This window comes from Gekko japonicus, unplaced genomic scaffold (assembly GCF_001447785.1).
Source record: "Gekko japonicus isolate JY-2015 unplaced genomic scaffold, Gekko_japonicus_V1.1 scaffold1165, whole genome shotgun sequence".
NCBI classification, from domain to species: domain Eukaryota; kingdom Metazoa; phylum Chordata; class Lepidosauria; order Squamata; family Gekkonidae; genus Gekko; species Gekko japonicus.
In genome coordinates, this window is record NW_015170311.1 from 446 (window position 1) to 21,441 (window position 20,996).

Sequence of the window (20,996 nt, forward strand, 5' to 3'; positions counted from 1 at the left end):
AATGACAACTGATATGGCCAAAGTCTGTCAATGTCCTCTGATAAAGGCTGTCCACAGGATCTCCTTAAAACTTGACAAAAATGTGGTGGTAAATATATTCTGTTCTTCTTTCTATCCCAAAGTTTGGGAAGTTGGGGAAGTATTTTGTTGCCTGCAAGACCAGTTTCCACCAGACTCCCATGATGTCTTTATTTAAGAGGTGTTTTTTTCCCTAGTTATGGAACCAATAGACATAGGTGAGAAGCGTGAGTCAGTACACAGAGAGCTAATTCCAAGGCAAATAACTGTTGGTACTGGAGGTTCTCAGGTTAAAGGCATGTCTGCATCTCATCACTATAGGTATTTGGCTAAACAGGATGGAGTAAAATTTATTATTTCCATAGTAAAAACTGATCAAGGAATTAGCTCCAAAAGCACCATTTAGAATTTCTTTGTGTGTGGGGAGGTGAGTTTCAAAGCAAAACTCAAAGCAAGGCTTACATCAAGGCTCTTGGGTGTATTCAAGATTAAAGGCACAACATTAGTGCCTTTGAACTTGGTGAGACTCATTTCTAAGTAAACATGCATAAAATCCGACTGCTAATCACAAAAACATATTTAATAGCCTTGTTGTGGTTTCATGTCTCATTAAACTTTAGCAATATTATGAACACTACATTATCATTTTTTCCCTTAAATACAGGGGATGCATACCTGTACATGAGCCCATTTAGATGATTGCAAGTTACAACAATTGGCTACAAATACAGATGTTCATTATGAGTATTTGCATATGGTCAGGAAGACAAGGAGAGAGGAAACTGAGTCCCCCTCCTCCCATAATAGTGCCAGTTGATTGGTTCTAAAACCTAGACAATTTTATTTAGCAGTCAGTGAACCTTCCATTGTCTTCTTCAGCCAGCTGTGGTTACCTGAAAAGCTGCTCCTGATAGTTAGGAGTCACTCCCCCACCCCAGCACCGTATGGGATGCAGTGGTGGACTGCAGCTCTGAAGTGGGGAAGCTACAGGAATCACTGCCACGAGTATCTTCCTCGTGCAAGTGGGATTGCTTTCTATTAGTGCTAGGGTGAGTTTGGGTCTAACTCATTGGTTTGTATGGAACTATACAGTTACAAAGACTTAAGGGCATGTCTATCTATGGGAGGGGCAATTTCTTCTCATTGACCCCTCCTACAGACCCCTATGTTGCCCCTTATGCTTTTTATGGGGGTCCAGTGACATCAAAGAACAAAATGGGAGGGGGGATCAGTGGGCTACAGCAGGAGCATTAAGTGGGAAAGTCATGCTCTATAAGGTCCATGGAATGAGTTGATATAATATTAAAAATGTACTGATTGCTAACAAGCCTCCCTGTTCGTTTGTGCTCCAAATGCAGCAATGCATATTAAAAAAAAATCTCTGGGTGAAGTCCAAAGAAGTCAGAATCTTTTTCCCAGTCCAAAGAAGGGAGTGTCACTAAACTTTACTTTCACTCCATCCAAGGAAACAGTAATTCTCCTTAGGCATCAGGATATAAACTCAAGTCACCTTGGAGAGAACTATGTGTTACACCAACAGCTTTATCTACAGCTGAGGCTGACTATATTTTTAACGTGAGTTCTGACCAGCTATACCAGGGTCGTGTCCAAACCCAGAGTCCCAGTAATTGAAATCACACAGGTATTTTTCCAAAACAAATAATTCTTTTACTAAGCAATATCAAAGTCACACATACAAAATAATCAGTCTCTCAATTCACATACACTCAAGGTTCCTTCAGAATTACAGAAATAGAAATAAAATAGTTTCTCAGTTACTTGGAGGTAGGTAGGTAGCTATTTCAATTTATACTCGCCTGTGTCCAGAAGCCTTGTCTGTTGCAATGGGAATGGGGTAGAAAGTGATACCTAGGGGTTTAATCTAACTCACACCTGCTAGAACCAGCTAAGCAAGTATGGACCTCTTTGGCTGCAGTCCAAGAGATCTTAAAGTAGACAAAGGATTGTTGGATAGAGAGCTGGACCTTAGAGGTAGAAAAGAAGATAGAGGTCGTGGGGAAGGGAGGTGGCTAGCAAAGACCTAGGGTTTGGGTCTTTACTTTTATAGTTGAATCTCCAGGTGGGTGGTATTTTACCAGTCTGTAATCCCACCTACTTACAAGTCCATCCCATAGTTCTTCCCTATTGGTGCATGTGAAAAGGGGCAGGTATGCTATGGGTTGGGTCAATATTTGAAATACTACACTCTATCTCATGGAATTGCCATCTGGCCAGGTGTTGCTTGCTGCTTCTCCTTTGAAGTACAGATGAATTTTGCCTTTCCCAGGCATTCAAGGTGCCATCAACAGGAAACTGCTATACAGATGTAGATCAGGTCTGTGTCCTACGTGACATCTCGTCTTTGCAGTAATGGGGAATTCTTCTCTTAGTCGTTGTTCTCTGCTCACAATGGCTACCATGTCCTTCTTCTTCCCATGATCCTCTCTGAGCTGAATGTGTGCAAGCTTCATTAACATGCAATGCAGGCAAGCGTTCCCTATGTGAAGTCTCTCTCTCACAGTAGGTGATGCAAACAGCTTTCTCTAGGCTCATGGTATACAAGTGTGTGCACAGTCCATTTGTTGCTTGTGTGTAGCAGATATAAAATAATAAATTAGTTCATTTCCCAACATATGGCTCTGAGTTCTTAGGATAGCAGAGGATATAACTTTGCATAAATGTAACACTTGATAGTTGGGTTCACACACTTTTAATGTGAAAATGTGGTATATACCAATGCTAATATACATTAATGCTTGGAAGAGGTTCAAATTAAGCAGTCAATTGTACATTCATAGACTTAAAGGATCTCAAATTTAAACCAAGAGTCTGTGTTCAAATAGGTAGTCATGATCCAAGAAGAAGTATCTCGTAAACAGAAAGAATGTGAAGATGACCTGATGAAAGCTGAACCTGCTCTGGTGGCTTCTACTGCAGCTTTAAATACACTTAATAAGGTAAGAACCAGTATGGTGGTTCCACCACATGACCTGATAATTGAATGTTGTATTGTTCTGTATTTTATGCAAAGCAGCTTCCCACTATGATTGTAGTCCCCAGGATAGGAACATCTTTCTTGCTAACAGGGAATAGACATTCATCTCTTGATTTGAAGCTTTTCCAGATTAGTGTTTTTCATTCTATAAATGCAGATTTTTATTCATTTATTGCATATTACTTATAAAAAATCACTTCTGTTGTTTTCCCAGCACTGGGATCTAACTATCTTGTTGCGTGGAATCTTTTCAGCGTATTGCTCTTATTTTTTCCCCAAATACAGTTTTCCACCAATGAAGGCTATTGATAAGGGTTTTTGCCTGTTTCTTTTAACAAACAGTAAGTTTTAAATATGATGCAATTGTAATTCTGTCATTGTATTAACATTTACTTTAGTATCAGCTAACACAGAGTACAAAATAAAAATCTAGAATTAACAGCATAAAAATTGGCAACCAACATATGTTTAAATTTTTATTAATTGGTTTTGAGAGCAGTGAAAATACAGACACATCTCTGCTGGACACAGAGTGCTGAGCTACTGTAATTCCTATGGCTTGCTTTCTCTAGAGGTCTTTAGTTCTACTTAAACCCAAATTACACATTGCATTTTACGTATAATGACCATGGGAACTTGCAGGCCTATGGCAGTTGCAAGTTCCTTGTGGTAACTCCAGGGGCCGGTTGGCGCTGGAGCGCACCGGAGAAGCGCTCCAGGAATGAAGGGCCTGGGGGCAGGGCAGGCACATGACCAAGCCCCGCCCCCTGCTCCAGCAGCCCTGCCAGCCATGAGGGAGGCAGAAGAAGGAAGGTAAGTTGCTGCCTGCAGAAACACCTGCCAAGGCTGGGCGCCCCCCCTTGCCGCTGTCTCTCTTGGGCCCTGCACCGGAGCGCTGGGCCTGAGAGAGGCCAGTAGAGGCTGGGTGTCCCCCCAGCTGCCGCTGTCTCTGTCGGGCCCTTCGCCAGAGCGCTGGGCCTAAGAGAGGCCTGCAGAGGCCAGGCACCCCCCCCTTCTGCCGCCGCCTCTCTCAGGCCCTGTGATGGAGCACTAGGCCTGAGAAAGGCCAGCAGAGGCTGGGCCCCCCTTGCCACTACTGTCGTCTTTTTCGGGCCCTGCACCAGAGCTCCGGGCCTGAGAGAGGCCAGCAGAGGCCAGGTGCCCCCCCTGCCTCCGCCTCTCTCGGGCCCTGCGCCGGAGCACTGGGCCTGAGAGAAACCTGCAGAGGCCGGGCACCCCCCTTGTGCTGGTGGAGACTTTTCATGGGGGGTGGCCATGAGCGCCTGGGTTGCAGGCCGCTCGGGCGGTCTACCATGCGCTGGGGGAGAATGATTCTTGGAGAGTCTCTGTCTTTCTCTCTGTGTCTTTCTCCCTATCTCTCTCTCCCTTTCCCCCCCTCTATCTTTCGCTCTGTGTCTTTCTCCCTCTCCCTCTCCCTCTCGCTCTTTTCCCCCTCTGTCTTTCTCTCTGTGTCTTTCTCCCTCCCTCTCTCTCTCTCTCTCTTTCCCCCTCTCTCTGTCTTTCTCCCTGGCTGATTTTGCACAATGAGCTGTGCCACCGTCACACCTCCCTTTGCCCCGTTTCCATTGGTCAATTTCCCATTCAAAGCCGCGTGGCCACATTTTGACCCGCAGCTTCGCCCGATTTTCCCCGCGGTTTCGTGATCCTGGTTTTTTGAGGATCATGAAACCCGGAGGGAAAATTGAGCGAAGCCGTAGGTCAAAATGCGGCCACGTGGCTTCAAGTAGGAAATTGACAAATGGAAACGGGGCATATGGAGGCGTGACGGCAGCACAACTCCTTGTGTGAAATCAGCCCCTCTCTCTGTCTCTCTTTCCCCCCCTCTGTCTTTCTCCCTCCCTCTCTCTCTTTCCCCTCCTCTGTCTTTCTGTCTGTGTCTTTCTCCCTCTCTCTCTGTCTCCTCCCCTGTCTTTCTGTCTGTGTCTTTCTCCCTCTCTCTCTCTTCCTTCCCCTCTGTTTTTCTCTCTGGCTGATTTTGCACAAGCTGCTGCTCCACGCTAGTTCCTCCCTTTGCCCCGATCATGTGTCAGTTTCACACCATGTGCTGCATTTTGCTCCGCAGCTTCCCCTGATTTCCCCCACATCTACTCAATCCTCAAAAAACAGAATTGAGTAGACACGGGGGAAATTGGGAAAAGCTGTGGAGCAAAATGCAGCCACATAGCACAGGGTGTGAAATTGACACTTACAATCAGGGCAAAGGGAAGAACGAGCGTGGAGCAACAGCTTGTGGGAAATCAGCCTCTCTCTCTCGTTTCCCCCTCTTTGTCTTTCTCTCTGTGAAGAGATTTGAGCTGTGGGGACGGGATGAGAGAAGAAAGAAAAGTCTAGGGAGAGCAGCGAGGGAAATGGGTGTGTGTGTGGCTGATTTCGCACTAGAGCTGCCTCAATGTTGCGCCACTGTTTGCCCCGATACTATTGGTCAATTTTACACCTGAAGCTGTGGGGCTGCATTTTGACTCACGGCTTCGCCCGATTTTCCCCACAGTTTCGTGATCCTGTTTTTTGAGGATCACAAAACTGCGGAGGAAATCGGGCGAAGCCATGGGTCAAATGCAGCCCTGCGGCTTCGGGTGTGAAATTGACCAATAGTATTGGGGCAAACGGTGGCGCAACATCGAGGCAGCTCTAGTGCGAAATCAGCCTGTATGTGTGTGGAGATGGAGAGGGAGGGAGGATGATGCAGGGGGGGCTTCCTTTTGCTGCCATCTGTATCTGTTAGCACTTTATGTAATTGTTTTTCATGTGAATTTTATTGTATTTATTGTTTTATCGTATTGTAACTGTGTAAGCCGCCTTGAGCCAGTTTACCCCAGCAAGGTGGGATATAAATTAATAAATAAATAATAAATGTGCAGCCCATGGAGTGGCAAGGGTGCAAGCTCAATTCTAGGCAGATACTCTTAAGAACATATGTTCTTCATTAAGAACATAAGAGAAGCCATGTTGGATCAGGCCAGTCCAATACTCTGTGTCACATAGTGGCCAAAACCCAGGTTCCATCAGGATGTCCACCAGCAGGGCCAGAACTCTTAAAGCCCTCCCACTGTTGCCTCCCCCCCAAGCACCAAGAATACAGACCATCACTGCCCCAGACATAGTGCCACATATCTATCCTTTGTGACTAATAGCCACTGATAGGTCTCTGCTCCATACTCTTCGAGTATGAGTATTATTGACCTCTGATATCACTGGCCTCCACTAGCTTTCCAGTAACCCTTCAAGCATACAGTGCCATTTAGAATAATACAGCCTTGGAAGAAAAGGAGAATCACAGATCATTCAGTCCATCACACCTTTGCTCTGTTTCAGCCACTCGGGCTGTTTCTGCACATTGATGGACATTGTGCTATTGTTACTCAGTTACAAGTGATTTGACCATCCACACAGGAAAATTCATTTGCAAATGATTGCTACAGAGAGTGTGGATGCGGCCTTGAGGTTGTTTGTGATGTGCAGGCAAATAGTGAGGAGGCTGTTGTTTGATCAGAAATCTAGGGAAGCAATAGAAGGGTGAAATCCTCCTTATCCACCACTCAGGCAAGGAGGTGCAGGAGATCAACTTTTCAGGCAGCTGTAGGCAAATGCTCTCTCTCAGCTTAATAGTGTCCTGTTCACCATTGCAGTTGCAAGGCTGAGGCCAAATGCCCCTAGCTTGTCAAAGGATACATATTCAATTCATTGCAAGCCAAAACCCATCTTTTGGGTGTGGAATAGCGGTCATTGGAGGTGTGTGGGGGGGAGTATTTCTGAAGTTCCTGCATTGTGCAGGGGGTTGGACTAGATGACCCTGGAGGTCCCTTCCAACTCTATGATTCTGTTTTGATTTGGACCAGTAGGGAGGTACCTGCCCAACTGCTGTCCATCATCGATGGCAGCTGAAAATACATTGGGTCAACCCTGACACATAATAGAAGCAGCACCTGTAGCTATATGAAAGGAATTCTCTCAGTGGACATTGTTTGTCAAACCCAGCAATATTTCCAGCCTTCAAGCATTTGTTTCTGTCAGTAAAATGTAGGGGGGGAGAGCATGTCAGGCCTGACAGCAGCCACTGGACAACTTGACACGATACAACTTGCATAACTCATGCAGGCCCAGCTGCTTGCGACTCCTCAACAGCCACTGCCCCATGAAGTGTTGTGTAGTGGTTAGTGTTCCAGACAGGGATTTGGGAGACCCAGGTTTGAATCTGAGTTGTGAAATACCTGGAGATTTTTGGGGTGGAGCCTGAGCACTGGGTGTTGCCTTCTGTCACACTTCCGGTGATGTCAGGGGTGTGGCATATGCAAATTAGTTATGCTAATGAGCTCCTGCACCTCTTTTTCTATGAAATGACCCCTGGGTAACTCCATTTGGAAGCACTGCTAGGGCTCCGTTCAGATCAACACCAGGGCATAGGGGGAACAGGGGCTTCCCTCTGCACCATTTCCCCAAACCCAAAGGCCTCGGGGTGTTATTTGAGCTATTGAGGGGATAACTACACATACATGAAATGCCTGCATGTATAACCATTTGAGTTGGGAAAATAGCATGGGGGAAGAGGAAGAAGCCCCTTCTCTCCCTGCACCACAGTCCTGAGCAGAACTGAGCCCCCCTGCGGCGGTTCTAAATTGAGTTGCCACAGGGAAGTAGCAGCTGACTTTTTGTTGCAAGTCTCTTCTTGGATCACATCTTACACATGATATGTAGTTTGGCCCTTGTGTGTGCGTTAAGTGCTGTCAAGTTGCTTCTGACTTATGGTGACCCTACAAATTAATGTCCTCTAGAATGTCCTGTTGCTAACAGCCATTCTCAGGTCTTGGAAACTGAGGGCAATGGCTTCCTTGATAGAGTCAATCCATCTCATGTTTGGTCTTCCTCTTTTCCTTATGCCTTCAACTTTTCCTAGCGTTATTGTCTTTTCTAGTGACTCTTGTATTCTCATTATGTGATCAAAGTACGAGAGCCTCAGTTTAGTCATTTTAGCTTCTAAGGAGACTTCAGGCTTGATTTGGTTTAGAACCCACTTATTTGTCTTTTTGGCAGTCCACAGTGTCCATGAAACTCTCCTCCAACACCACATTTCAAAGAAGTCATATTCTTCCTGTCCGCTTTTTTCATTGTCCAACTTTCACACCTGTACAGATCAGTGGGGAACACTATGGCATGAATTAACTTGCTCTTGGTCACCAGCAATGCATCCTTAAACTTTAGGATATTTTCTAGCTTCTTCATGGCTGCCCTTCCCAGTTTCCATGTCCTTCTGATTTCTTGGGTGTGATCTCCCTTTTGGTTGATAATGGAGCCAAGGAATAGAAAATCTTGAACAATTTCAGTTTCTTGATTGTCAACCTTAAAGTTGTGTAATTCCCCAGCAGTCATTACTTTTGTCTTCTTGATGTGCAGCTGTAATCCTGTTTTGCACTTTTCTGCTTTAACCTTCATCAGTAGTTGTTTCAAGTCTTCACTGTTTTCTGCTAATAATGTGGTCTCATCTGCATATCTCAAATGCTGTGGCACACCCCTTTCCTTTAAAGCAAACCATAGCTTTTCATGATCCACAGTCAAAAGGTTTGCTGTAATCTATGAAACAAAAGCTGATTTTCCTCTAAAATGATCTCTCATGCTCCAGTGACCAATGTGAATTTGCAATATGATCTCTAGTGCCTCCTCCTTTTCTGAATCCAGCTTGAACAACTAGCATTTCATGTTCCATATACAGTAACAGTCTGCTGGAAGATTCTGAGTATCACTTTATTTGAGTGAATGAAAAGAGCAAGAGTCCAGTAGCACCTTAAAGACTAACAAAATATGTGGCATGGTTTGAGCTTTCTTAAGTCACTGCTCAGTTCTTCAGATACAGCTAGAATGGGAGTCCATTTGTCCTATTTATTGGAAAGTGGAGTGATTTCAGATGCCGAATGGCACTAGCAGAAAGAAAAATACTATAAACACCATGTATGCAAAGTATAACAACACTCGATATTGGATGTAATGTATGGAATAAATGGACAAACCATTAACAAATTCAATGTGTATATACTATTATCAGTGCTCAAGACATGAAGCTCACGACAATGCATCCACCTGGATTGAATCAAGACCTAGGTTTCTGTCTCATTACCAATGCTGATTTCTCCACACCTATTACCCCTCTGAGTATCTCACCTAAATCCAATCACACCTGCTATTGTCATTCGCCTGCTAATGTTATTTGGCATCTGAAATCACTCAACTTTCCAATAAATAGGACAGATGGACTCCCATTCTAGCTGTATCTGAAGAAGTGTGCAGAGACTCATGAAAGTTCATACCCTGCCACATATTTTGTTAGTCTTTAAGGTGCTACTGGACTCCTGCTCTTTTCTACTGCTACACTCAGACTAACACAGCCTACCCATCTTGATCTATTTACTTGAATGAGAAATTAATGCAATGGCCCAATAGTTGCTGCAGTCTTTGACATCTCTGTGACCGATTGTTTTGTTTCCATATTTGTTGGCACAATCTTGTAAAGCTTTTGATGGACTCAATTTCTGTGGCTTGGAATAGTTCTATTGATATAAGGACAAAAGATTGTGAGTCGACAGAAAAAGAGACTTTTCTTTTGGCTACAGGAATACTCTTTGTGCATTATTCTTTGATAATATTTCTTGTTTCAACCCATATTCTTCTGGTTTATGTTCACTTCAACTTAGTAATGCAAATCTGTTCTTTACATGGTCTTTAAACCCTTTAGGGATGTTGTTTAGGTTGTGTTTTGGCATTAGGACTGTTTTGGTTTTTTTCTTCAGCTTTATTCTAATTTTTGATATTAACAATTCATGAGCTGTACTGCAGTTGGCTCCTGGTCTTGTTTTAACAGAGGGAATAGAACTTCTCCATCTTCTGCTTCTGATTGAGTAATCTATTTGATTTCTATATTGGCTGTCCGGTGAAGTCCATGTATGCAAGTGAAGAGGACCCGACTAAGTGAGACCTGACATTTGTGGGGGCAGCCAGGGAGGGAGAGGTGGCCAGATGGGGCTGATGAGTGGCAGGAAAATCAGGACCTCCCCCCTTTCCCGGACCAATGGCAAAGGGCCAGGTTGGCTGGGGGAGGGTGGTTTGAAGAAACAGGCCAGTCACTCACCACCCCCACCCCAGCCTTTGTCTGGCCACAGAGATGCTTGGAGGGTCGCCGACAGCCAGGTAATATGGGTAGGGAGGCCTCGCAGCTGCTGCTGTGAGGTGGCGGGGTCGCGGGGCAATGGTGGGGGCCACCTTGCAGTGGGGCCAGATGAGCTATGGCAAGAGGGGAACTGCTGGCACAACCCAAAACAATGAGACTGGAGGGGTCCAGGTGCTTCTGCATGCAGGCATGTTGCCCTCGGCTCCCTCCTTCTTCCCTATGGGCAGGTATGTCCTGGAGTATCTGGGGCCTGACTGGCTTGGCTCACGCTTGCACCCCCCATGAACCCATTGGCACCCCTCATCATGCAGCATGGTGCCAAGGATGCCTGAGTCTGCACTCCATCCCCTTGCCATGGGGGAGGTCCGGCTGGGAGGGCAGGTGGTGGTCGGAGCACCTGCCTGGCCTCATAGCCTCATGAACGCAGCCTGGTGCAGGGGAGGGGAAAACAGGGCACCAGCTTGGAGCATGAGTCCAGTATTTGTTACCAGAATAATTTGGAGAGCATGTGCAGTTACCATGAGAGATTATCCATGGCCTACTGTGTAAACTGTTAGCAATTGCACATCACATGAGAAAGCAACACCTGGCTCTATAGAAAATCTTTTTTCATATATTTATTTCTGGATATGTGTTGTTTTACAATAGTAATATTGACCACTGAGGAAGGCCCTAAGGGGCCAAAACGCATATGGTCTACTGGTCATAAGATATACCCATCAATTGTACATGTAAAACTATCAACTGTGTCTAAAAAGTTTTAAGAGTTTGATATTTTGGATCATTTCTTTTAACCTATTTTATCTTTTACTAATGTATACCATAATAAATATTTGTATTTTTATAATAATTTATTTTGTTAGCTTGACCCTCATATATCACTGCCATATCTTGGGTTGAGTCCCCCCCTTTTTTTTTCAGGGTGCATAATTAACCATAATTAAAGAATTACCCTCTTCAAACGAAGTCATAATTCTCGTCATACTGCTATGGACATTTTTGTTATATGCTTGGCTTATTTCAGAGCCATTTTTGTGATTGTTCTACAGGCAAATCTTTTGGAACTGAGAGCCTTCCCTAATCCACCTATTGCAGTAACAAATGTTTTAGCTGCAGTAATGGTCCTATTGGCGAATAAAGGAAAAATATCAAAAGATCGGAGCTGGAAAGCTGCTAAACTTTTCATGGGAAAGGTACCTAGAACATTGGCGTTACCTGCCAAATTGTGCTGTGATTTAGTCGTTTAAATACAAATGTCAAAGTTAACATATTGAAAATTTATTTGGATCCTGTGACCAATGAGTGCAATAAGTTCATGAAATGGATCTCTACCTCTCTCCCTTTCTGGTGCAACTTTCTACCACCCTGAAAATCTGCTCCTGAAGCCGAGGGGCCCCTCTGGAACAGGGTGGGGTACAGCATGAAGGAGTGCAGCTCAAGGGGAAATTGACAGAAATCACCCTTCATACTCACACATACAAAACATACACACACACACACAAGCTCTTCCACAAATTGTGCAGGAGCACCTGCAAGACAGAGAGTGAGGCTGCAATTTTTGCTTAAACCCCCTTCTTTTTGCAACCTCTTCTGGTACATCAGACTTTATTCCCAAAGGCCATTTACCACTAAGGATCCACTTGAGTGGCACAGGATGCTGCAGGGATAAGGGGGAGAGATCTGTTCTCTGTTCATGGTTCATAATATTTTGTAAAATGCTAATGAATCACAAATAATTGGGGGGGGCACTCGTTGCAAACATTGAGAACCTGCAAGCAGTAAGAAGACATTTATGTTACATTATGTGCTGTCAGGCTGGTTCCACAAATGTAGAGAAAAATAGCAGTGGTGTGCATCAGAAAATACTCTGTGGCTAACTATCCATTTCACTGCAAAGATTTGTAACAATTTTTAAAGGAGACAAGTAGACTTGGGAGAGGGAGGATTTGAATTTGAGAAGCAGCCAGGAAGTCCTTAATTCACTCTTAAACTATTTCTACCTTCTCAGCTTGCCTATACATGAGCAAATATGCTTTGTAAACCCCCCCCCCCGTTCCACCCTCCAAAAGCTGCTCATTTTGCATACAGTGTGCAGTGAATTATTCATTGGGAAAATATGAGTAGCTTCATTGAGAGACACAATTTCTTCAGACAAGGCAGAGAAGTATAGGGAGAGTAAGTGTAAGTCACTCATGCTTCTCTAGACTTCAGATAGCTGAAGCTACTCTTAGGTGGAAGCACTTTAGGTAGATGTGCTTAAAGTTATTTTCAGTTTAGCCCTGTACCTTACATTGTTTTTAAATCTGTGTTTGTTATTCTTTTTTGGGGGGGGGTATTTTCACTGTAACACTAGTCAGGTGCATTAAATATTGTCTTCTTCCAGACAGATGAATTCTTGCAAGCTTTAATTAACTATGATAAAGAGCACATCCCAGATAATTGCCTGAAAGTGGTCAAGGAGCATTACTTAAAAGACCAAGAATTCAGCCCAAACCTAGTTCGCATGAAGTCATTTGCAGCAGCTGGTCTCTGCGCCTGGGTTATCAACATCATAAAATACTATGAGGTACTGAATGTGCTTTTTCTAGTTAAAGTATTAAATGGTTCTGGTAAGTAGCATCTCAGGGATGTTCTTTATGGAAGCAGTATTTTTAGATAAATATGGACTTCTAAGCTGCATATAAATTGGTTACAGCAGCACTGGACAGTTTTTTAATCTCATATTACAACATAGCAAAGGTGTTGTCCCTCTAAATTCTGATAATGTGAGTACTGGAGTATTGCAGTAGCTAAAAGTGTGGGCCAGGATGTCCCCATTTCAAATCTCATCTGACCCATGAATTCATTAGATGGCCGTAGGTTTGATAACACTGTTGTGTCTTACAGAGTTGTTGTAAATATTTGTGTGTAATGTTTGTGAAACAACTAACCGTGTAAACACATTATTTATATGTCAACTAATATTACTATTGTATTGGGTACTTTCCTAACAGATTCAGGAAAGGACGAGAAGGTCAGGGCTGGAGGTGGTGGTACACGTGCACTGTTAAGAGGTGCTTTTTAAAGTCCAAGAAGGTTTAGAAAACAGTTTGCAATATGTTATCAGAGAACAGGTATTTGGAAAAGAAAGGAAAATATCCCCACACATCCCTGCATCAGTGCTGCTGAACTTCAGGCAGTGTTCTCTAAGCTGTGCATGTGAGTGGTCGCTCATTAACACAGGCAGCCCCACTCAGCAGCAGTCTAGAGCTGTGCACTGCCCATTGCCCATTTTAAGATTACAGCAGTTACTGCTGCTCAGAAGGGAACAAAATATTAGAGGGAACATTGACTATAGGCTGTGATAGCAGTGAAAATGCAGAGTAACAAGAGTAACATTTACTGAGCTACTAGACTGTTTATCATATTTCAGGATATTACTTTAATTAAATGCATACATCCATCTCAGAAGGGAAAAAAATATTAGAGGGAACATTGACTACAGGCTGTGATGAGCAGTGAAAATACAGAGTAACAAGAGTAACATTTACTGAGCTACTAGACTGTTTATCATATTTCAGGATATTACTTTAATTAAATGCCTACATCCATTTATCTGTTTCATGAAGTTCCTTCCTATGCCAGTTTGGTGTAGAGAGACAGTTTGGTGTAGTGGTTAAGTGCGCGGACTCTAATCTGGGAGAACCGGGTTTGATTCCCCACTCCTCCACTTGCACCTGCTGATGTGACCTTGGGTCAGTCACAAGCTCTGGCACAGCTGTCCTTGAAAAAGAGCAGTTTGTGTCAGAGTTCTCTCAGCCCCACCCACCTCACAGGGTGTCTGTTGTGGGGAGGGGAAGGGAAAGGAGTTTGTAAGCCGCTCTGAGACTCCAAGTGAAGTGCGGGGTATAAATCCAATCTCTTCTTCTTCTTCTTCTTCTTCTTCTCAGTGCTCTTGAAAGCTTGAAAACAAGAGACAATGGCATTCTGGTTAAAATAATGTCTAATAAACTGTTGTGAAAACAACAGAGGGCAAAATCCTGCAGAGAGATCATGGGGCTGGATCCAGACTAAATTGGCAGTTTCTACCAGTTCCCCCCTTTTCACTGCAGAGCCCTCTCATGTCACTCTTCATGGTCTTCTTTCCCCCAGGAGCAGCAGCATTTTGTGGACATCAGTGGGCTACAGTCAGAGGAGGAGCCAGCAAGGTTCCATTCTGCCACTGGGAATGTTAGTCTGGATCCAACCAATATGTGACAGTTTTATAAATTGTGTCAAACTTGTTTTGTCGAGCCCCCCCCCCATTTAAAAAAATTGTGGAATATGTAAATTCCTAGGTATACTGTGATGTGGAGCCAAAACGTCAAGCACTGAGCCAAGCAAATGCTGAACTTGCAGCTGCTACAGAGAAGCTGGAAGCCATCAGGAAAAAACTTAGTGTGAGTACAACCCTACTATGTTCTTGATCCTACTGCATAGCCCCAGGCAGATGTAGCTGGCTTGCATTCTGCTTTGTGGCAATGCTCTGAGCCTGTCTGTAAAGATAAGGGATTTTATTGCCTTCTAGCTTTGCCAGAGTATGAAGCTATTATTTTAGCGTCAAAGATAAGATATGGTTATATTAAGCATTATTATATCTTTTCCTGTAAACCAGCTGAAGGTATCATACATTTTGTGTTTGGTAACTGAATCCTTAACAAGAAATGACAATTTTACCAACAGCCATTTAGCCCCATTACTACATGTGTATGTTTGAATAAATATAATATATTTAAGTACTGATTGTATATATTCCTCACCTTTCTCAAAATTGCACAGCACACATCTGGTCCTCTGTTGGACTTGTTCAAAGCTACCACTTAGATGATGGCTTCATATACTTACAAACAGGGCACGCTTCTTTTTTGAAAAAGAGGTGCCAGAACCCTCAAGAGGGAAATGAAGTTTTCAGTCTGTATACTGAAAACTCACACTTTTAAACATTTTTAAAAGAATTTTTCGAAGAGGTTTTGAAACTCCTTTCTAGCACGTTCCCTCAGAAAAAAGCCCTGCTTACAAACATTAAATATATGCTAATTTAATTGGTCTCTTTTTCAAGATACGATTGAGGATTTAACAGTGCAGTCCTAAGGATACTTTCCTAGGAGTAAGCTCCATTGAGTAGACTTGCATAGGATTCTGAGCAGACCTACTTATGACTGCACTATAAATTACTTAAACTCAGCTAAACAACCTAGTCCTTACTCTAGTAATATAAATTATTTACCACTGTTTATAATGATAATGAATGCAGTGCCATGTACTTAGACTTTACCTATCAAAGAGCATGCTTTATCCATACTTTGACCCGTCAGCTTACTGGTCTTTATCTCCCATTGCGTCTCTCAGCCTTGTGCCTGTTTATTACTTATTTGCTTACTATGCTCTGTGTTTATTGTTCCATTTGCTATTAATACTTTTGAAAAATAGAGTCACAGGTAGTCATCCCTGTCTCATGGATTTCCAATGGATCCTATCCTGTAAGCCAGTGCCTTTCTGTGGGGAAAGTGCTGTACTAATTTTTCATATAGAAGTTTTTTCTAGCTTGTAATTTTCTATAATGATTAATAAATATTGCAGCTATTACAAGATAATCAATAATACATCATCACTTGGATGCGGTGCCATGTACTTAGACTTTGCCTATCAAAGAACATGCTTTATCCATACTTTGACCCGTCAGCTTACTGGTCTTTATCTCCCATTGCATCTCTCAGCCTTGTACCTGTTTATTACTTATTTGCTTACTGTGCTCTGTCTTTATTGTTCCATTTGCTAATAATACTTTTGAAAAATAGAGTCACAGGTAGTCATCCCTGTCTCATGGATTTCCAATGGATCCTATCCTGTAAGCCAGTGCCTTTCTGTGGGGAAAGTGCTGTACTAATTTTTCATATAGAAGTTTTTTCTAGCTTGTAATTTTCTATAATGATTAATAAATATTGCAGCTATTACAAGATAATCAATAATACATCATCAGTCTGGATGGCACTGTGCTACCAACCCTTCATTTTTAATGCCTGCTAAAATATATTTCAAAATGACAAATTAAGTCTTGGTCAACACATGTAAATAGCAAGATAAATGTTGCTGAAACATTTCTTAAATTATTTTTAAATGGCCATAAAATATTTTATATTGTTTAAAATATTAATTTGTGAATATCTTTTTAATTTAAATTTACAAAACCCTATATGTCTCTTCCATATATAAATCTTGTATAGTCCATAAACACATATTTATGTTTATATGTCCCATGCACGATATACCTCCTTAGCACTTGAAGAAGGCCTGTATGTTTACCAGCAACCACTGTCAAGTGGTATCCAAAGTGGTATCATATTCACACTCTGCACTGCTGCATATTGCAGAAGTATGTGCCATCCAGCATATGCTGTTATGAGCACTTGTACAGATATAGCACATGTACCACACAAAGTTTTCTGTCACCACGTGGCAAGGGCAGTGAGTGCAAAGGCACCTTCCCATTGCAAATAGCCACTGCTCAGTGGTAGTAGCAGATATTCTACTGTGTGCCATACCTGACATCTATGTGTCATTTCAGTAGGGATGCTTTCTAGATAGTAAACATTCTAACCTAGGATTAAGAAGTTATAAAAATGCAAAATCAAAATTATTTGGAAATTAATTAGGTCAGAAATGATTTTAAGAAACTTTGTGGATTATTCCTTATAATGAACATATTTTACATCATCTTTGAATGAACAGCAAATAGTGTCTAAATATAGAAGAGGCAAATTGGGGAATCTGTGAAAAATTGCAGTGAAGGGAGAAATAAATTGGATCCTGTAATCTACTAGTAGAAGGTACTGGTGACTATCGATATTTCTTATTTCCCCCTCCTCCAAGCAGTCCCTTCCAGCCCTGACAGAATTTATTCCCAGGGTTGTGAGACCCACATGGAGAAAAAGCCACATAGGTTAGGGGGATGCAGTGTGCTGTGAGAAGGGAGTGATTTGCTGTTCTTGCCTTTTTCCATCAGTAAAAACTTTCCCATGGTTAGAAATGGTTGCTGGAGGGAGAGAAAAGCTATGAAGATCTTAGGTCCTTGCATGATCCTTGCACTGGATCCAACCCAATGAATGGACACTTCCTCACTACCCAGAGTGCCTCTCTCCCTCTAGGATTCCTATGGCCCTGAACAGGCCAGTTCCCATACTTTTTCTGTCCTGTTTTGCCTTTAACAGCACTGTATCTGCTCTTGAAATCCCAAGGACAATGGGCATGCTCATTCTATTTACAAACTAATACTCTTCTGCATACCTGTGAGTAACCTCCCAAGTATGCAAAGACCCCATCCTTGTTTGTGGATGGTCCTCTTTCATTGCCTTTCTGATAGGCACTCAACTGTGAATCTTGCAGTTAGAGGAAACAAGCTGGAGCCCGGCAAGGAATTGCAGGAGTTTGGGGAGATTATGAAATTCCTGCACATTATGCATATCCATCCAGATCTCCCCCTATAGAATTCTATAAGCTCTTAGGCACTTGAGCATGTCAGTTTCCTCACCTCCTTTCCCCTGCCTTTACCTGATTCTGCATTGCTCTCAATTTTCTGTGCCTCTTAGAGCATCCTCAGTTCCTATCAAGGTACTTTCGCAGTTTTTGAACTTTAAAGCACTAAGTAATGTTTTTTCTGCAGATCTGCTGGATGATCTTGGGCAAGCCATAGTTCTGTCAGAGCTGTTCTCTCAAGGACAGCTCTGGAAAGAGCTCTCTCAACCCCGCCTACCTCACAGGGTGTATGTTGTGGGGAGGGGGAGGGAAAGGAGTTTGTAAGCCGCTCTGAGACTCCGAGTGAAGGGTGGGGTATAAATCCAGTGTCCTCCCCCCCCCCTTCTTCTTCTCTTAAGAGAGCATTCAGAGTAGGTCTACTCAGAATCCTACTCAAAAGGGTCTTTCACATTACCTTAAAAATCCAATTGCATTACCGAATGTAAATGTGTTTTTTCTTGTGTTCACACAACTTCATAAACACCCCAGCACTGTCTCATATCATCCCCCCTTTACCCCCCATTCTTAATAAAACTGGTTTCTCCTGAACTTTTTTTGAGGAAAGCAAAATGTATTCACAACAAAGCCTCTGCTCTATAATCTAAACCGAGTTTTTTTGCATTGGTGACTTCTGGCAAAACCCACCAGCCCACCAAAACCTACCCAAAATGGGCAGGCTGGTGTTGGTGTTTTTTAAACAAAATTAAAATTTGCATCTCAATGGCAAAACATTCCAGCGATTGAAGGTTGCCTGTATTGGGGCACCTCTCTCTGCTCTGCCTTGCAATTTTATGCGTCTCTCTCTCTTTCTCTCTGGTCTCCTCTCTTTTCCTCTGTCTCCAGCCTGAGCCAGGATCATATCCCTCTCTTCAATACCAACACCAATGGTGCAAATAAATTATCTTTTGTGCTTCAGCTACTGTGCTTTACACAACAGTAAATGGGGCTACTCTCATGTAAAGGAGGAGGAGCAAACAAGGCTGCTGAAATGCTCAAACACTTCAACGCATGTGCAAAAAAAATGCAACAAAATAAAACCTGGAACAGATGGAACTCCTGAGGGGAAGGCTGAACTGATCCCACTGATATCATGATCATCAGAAGCAAGGGTCGTTTGGGGCCAGAGCACGCTGGAGCACTGCTCCGGCAGCCCTGGTAGCAGCAAGCCCCAGCTCCCCGCCCCCAACTCCTTCAGTCTAGAGTTGCGCTGCTGCTCTCCATTCTATTCTATGGCCCCATAGAATAGAATTGAGAGATTGTGCCGCTTCTGAAGCGCGACTCCAGAGAGAAGGGGTTTAAACTTTAAACCCTTTCTTTCTTCGCTGCCCCCCCAGCCTGCCTGGGAAAGGGAAGGCTTTTGAAGATGCCCTCCCCTTTTGCTTCTCCAGCCAGGCTGCCAAGGCAGACGGGGGGGGGAGTTTAAACCCCTTCTCAGCTGGGGAAGGGAAGGGGAGGCTTTTGAAGATGCCTTCCCCCCCTTTTGTTTCCCCTTCTGACATCACTTCCGGTGATGTCAGGGGGCGTAGCATATGCTAATAAGCTATTATGCTAATAGCTTATTAGGTATGCTAATGAGCTCCTGCAGCTCTTTTTCTACAAAATGACCCCTGATCAGAAGCAACACAACACATGTGAAAATGTGAAAGGCAACTGCAGTTTGAAAAATGCCAGAATCTATTTAATTGGACTTACTCCAATTAATGTTCTCCGAAGAAAACCTTCTTAGGACTGCACGATCAATATAGTAATAATAATGATAGTTCAAGTTTTATTTAGAAAATGTTCTTCCTAATTCCACCTAAAGAGGTAGGCTGAAGCAATTCAGTGATGAAGGAAATTCCCTGTGCCTGTGGTACAAAAGTTAAGGACCTGAAAGGTTAAATGAATGCAAATCTGAGGCAGTTCCTAAAAACAATAAATTTGAAACATAAAAATATAAATAATGGAAAGTTATCAGAAATACTTGTATTTATTACAAGATAATTTAAAAACAGTTACGGGTCCAACTATAGCCTCAATACAAGATAAAATTGCACAATGTACACAAATGAAACCTAATGCAACCAGACATGTTTCGGCCAAGTTGGCCTTCTTCAGTTGTCAAGCATAAATAGTACAATTAGGTTCAATATTGCAATAATAATACAAATAGTTAATTAATGTAAGACCAAAAAGGAATTTTATAGTTATAATCAATGACGTAAGGCATAACTATATTATGGAGGCCCCATACGATACACAAACTGTCAGGTGCCCGAACAACTATATGGATAAGCATATAGTTGTTTAGGCACCTGCCACTTTGCACTACATACCATTATTATACATTGGCTCTGAATAGCTTTTGAGACTTTTATCTTCTGGACCAAAATAGGAGGGCATATAACTGAAACACTACCTGATTATGACACAAGGCGATATCATATGAGGCCTCCATAATACTCCTATGCCCTACGTATAACCATACTTAGGATGCCACTGCATGGACCACAGGTTGGCATGATTATCCTTAAAAAGTGATGATGATCCCCCGCAAGTGTAAGCTTATTATTTATTTATTTCATTTGTACCCCGCCCTCCCTGCACGCGGGCTCAGGGCAGCTTACACAGGCACAAAAGTGCGATAAAAATACAACAAGTTAAAACAATTAAGGCAGAAATGCAGTAAAAGTCAACAGTTAAAACAGTATAGGCAAAAATGCACATCTCACAGGATACATAAATGACTACAATACTTACTCCCTATTGCATATCCCAATGGGGTCAAAAAAGGGGGGGGGATGCCATGGGCCACGATGTTTCATCTGGCCAGTCAGCCCAACGCGGCGGAAGTGCTCTGCAGTCGCACGGTGGTGGTAGTGGCGGTGGCGGCTCCTACTCAAAAGCCTGGTGGAAGAGCTCCGTCTTGCAGGCCCTGCGGAACTGTACTAGGTCCCACAGGGCCCTGATCTCCTCCGGGAGCTCATTCCACCAGGTAGGAGCCGCCACCGAAAAGGACCTAGTCCTTGTGGCAGCAAGCCTGGCCTCCTTGGGGCCCAGGGTCACTGGGCGGTGTTGTGACCCCGACCAAAGTGCTCTTTGGGGCCTATGTGGGGAAAGGTGGTCCCTCAGGTATGACAGACCCTGGCCATGTAGGGCTTTAAAGGTAAGCACCAGCACTTTGAAGCAAATCCGGAACGCTATAGGCAGCCAGTGCAGCGCTTTCAGCGCAGGTTGGATGTGGTCCCATCTAGATGCACCCGCTACCAACCTGGCCACCGCATTCTGCACCAGCTGCAG

At 43.2% G+C, this 20,996-nt stretch overlaps 1 protein-coding gene across 1 annotated transcript in view; it reads left to right on the forward strand.

The window, feature by feature from the left end:
- Window positions 1–215: 215 nt before the first annotated feature.
- Window positions 216–20,996, forward strand: part of LOC107116122 (dynein heavy chain 11, axonemal-like) — a gene marked incomplete at its 5' end in the record, with an annotated part of 122,608 nt that continues 101,827 nt past the window's right edge. Inside the window, 5 exons of the mRNA XM_015417993.1 lie at window positions 216–361; window positions 2,862–2,975; window positions 11,237–11,380; window positions 12,571–12,753; window positions 14,504–14,605. Coding sequence (XP_015273479.1) covers window positions 216–361; window positions 2,862–2,975; window positions 11,237–11,380; window positions 12,571–12,753; window positions 14,504–14,605 — 689 coding nt within the window. The remainder of the gene's footprint in view (window positions 362–2,861; window positions 2,976–11,236; window positions 11,381–12,570; window positions 12,754–14,503; window positions 14,606–20,996) is intronic.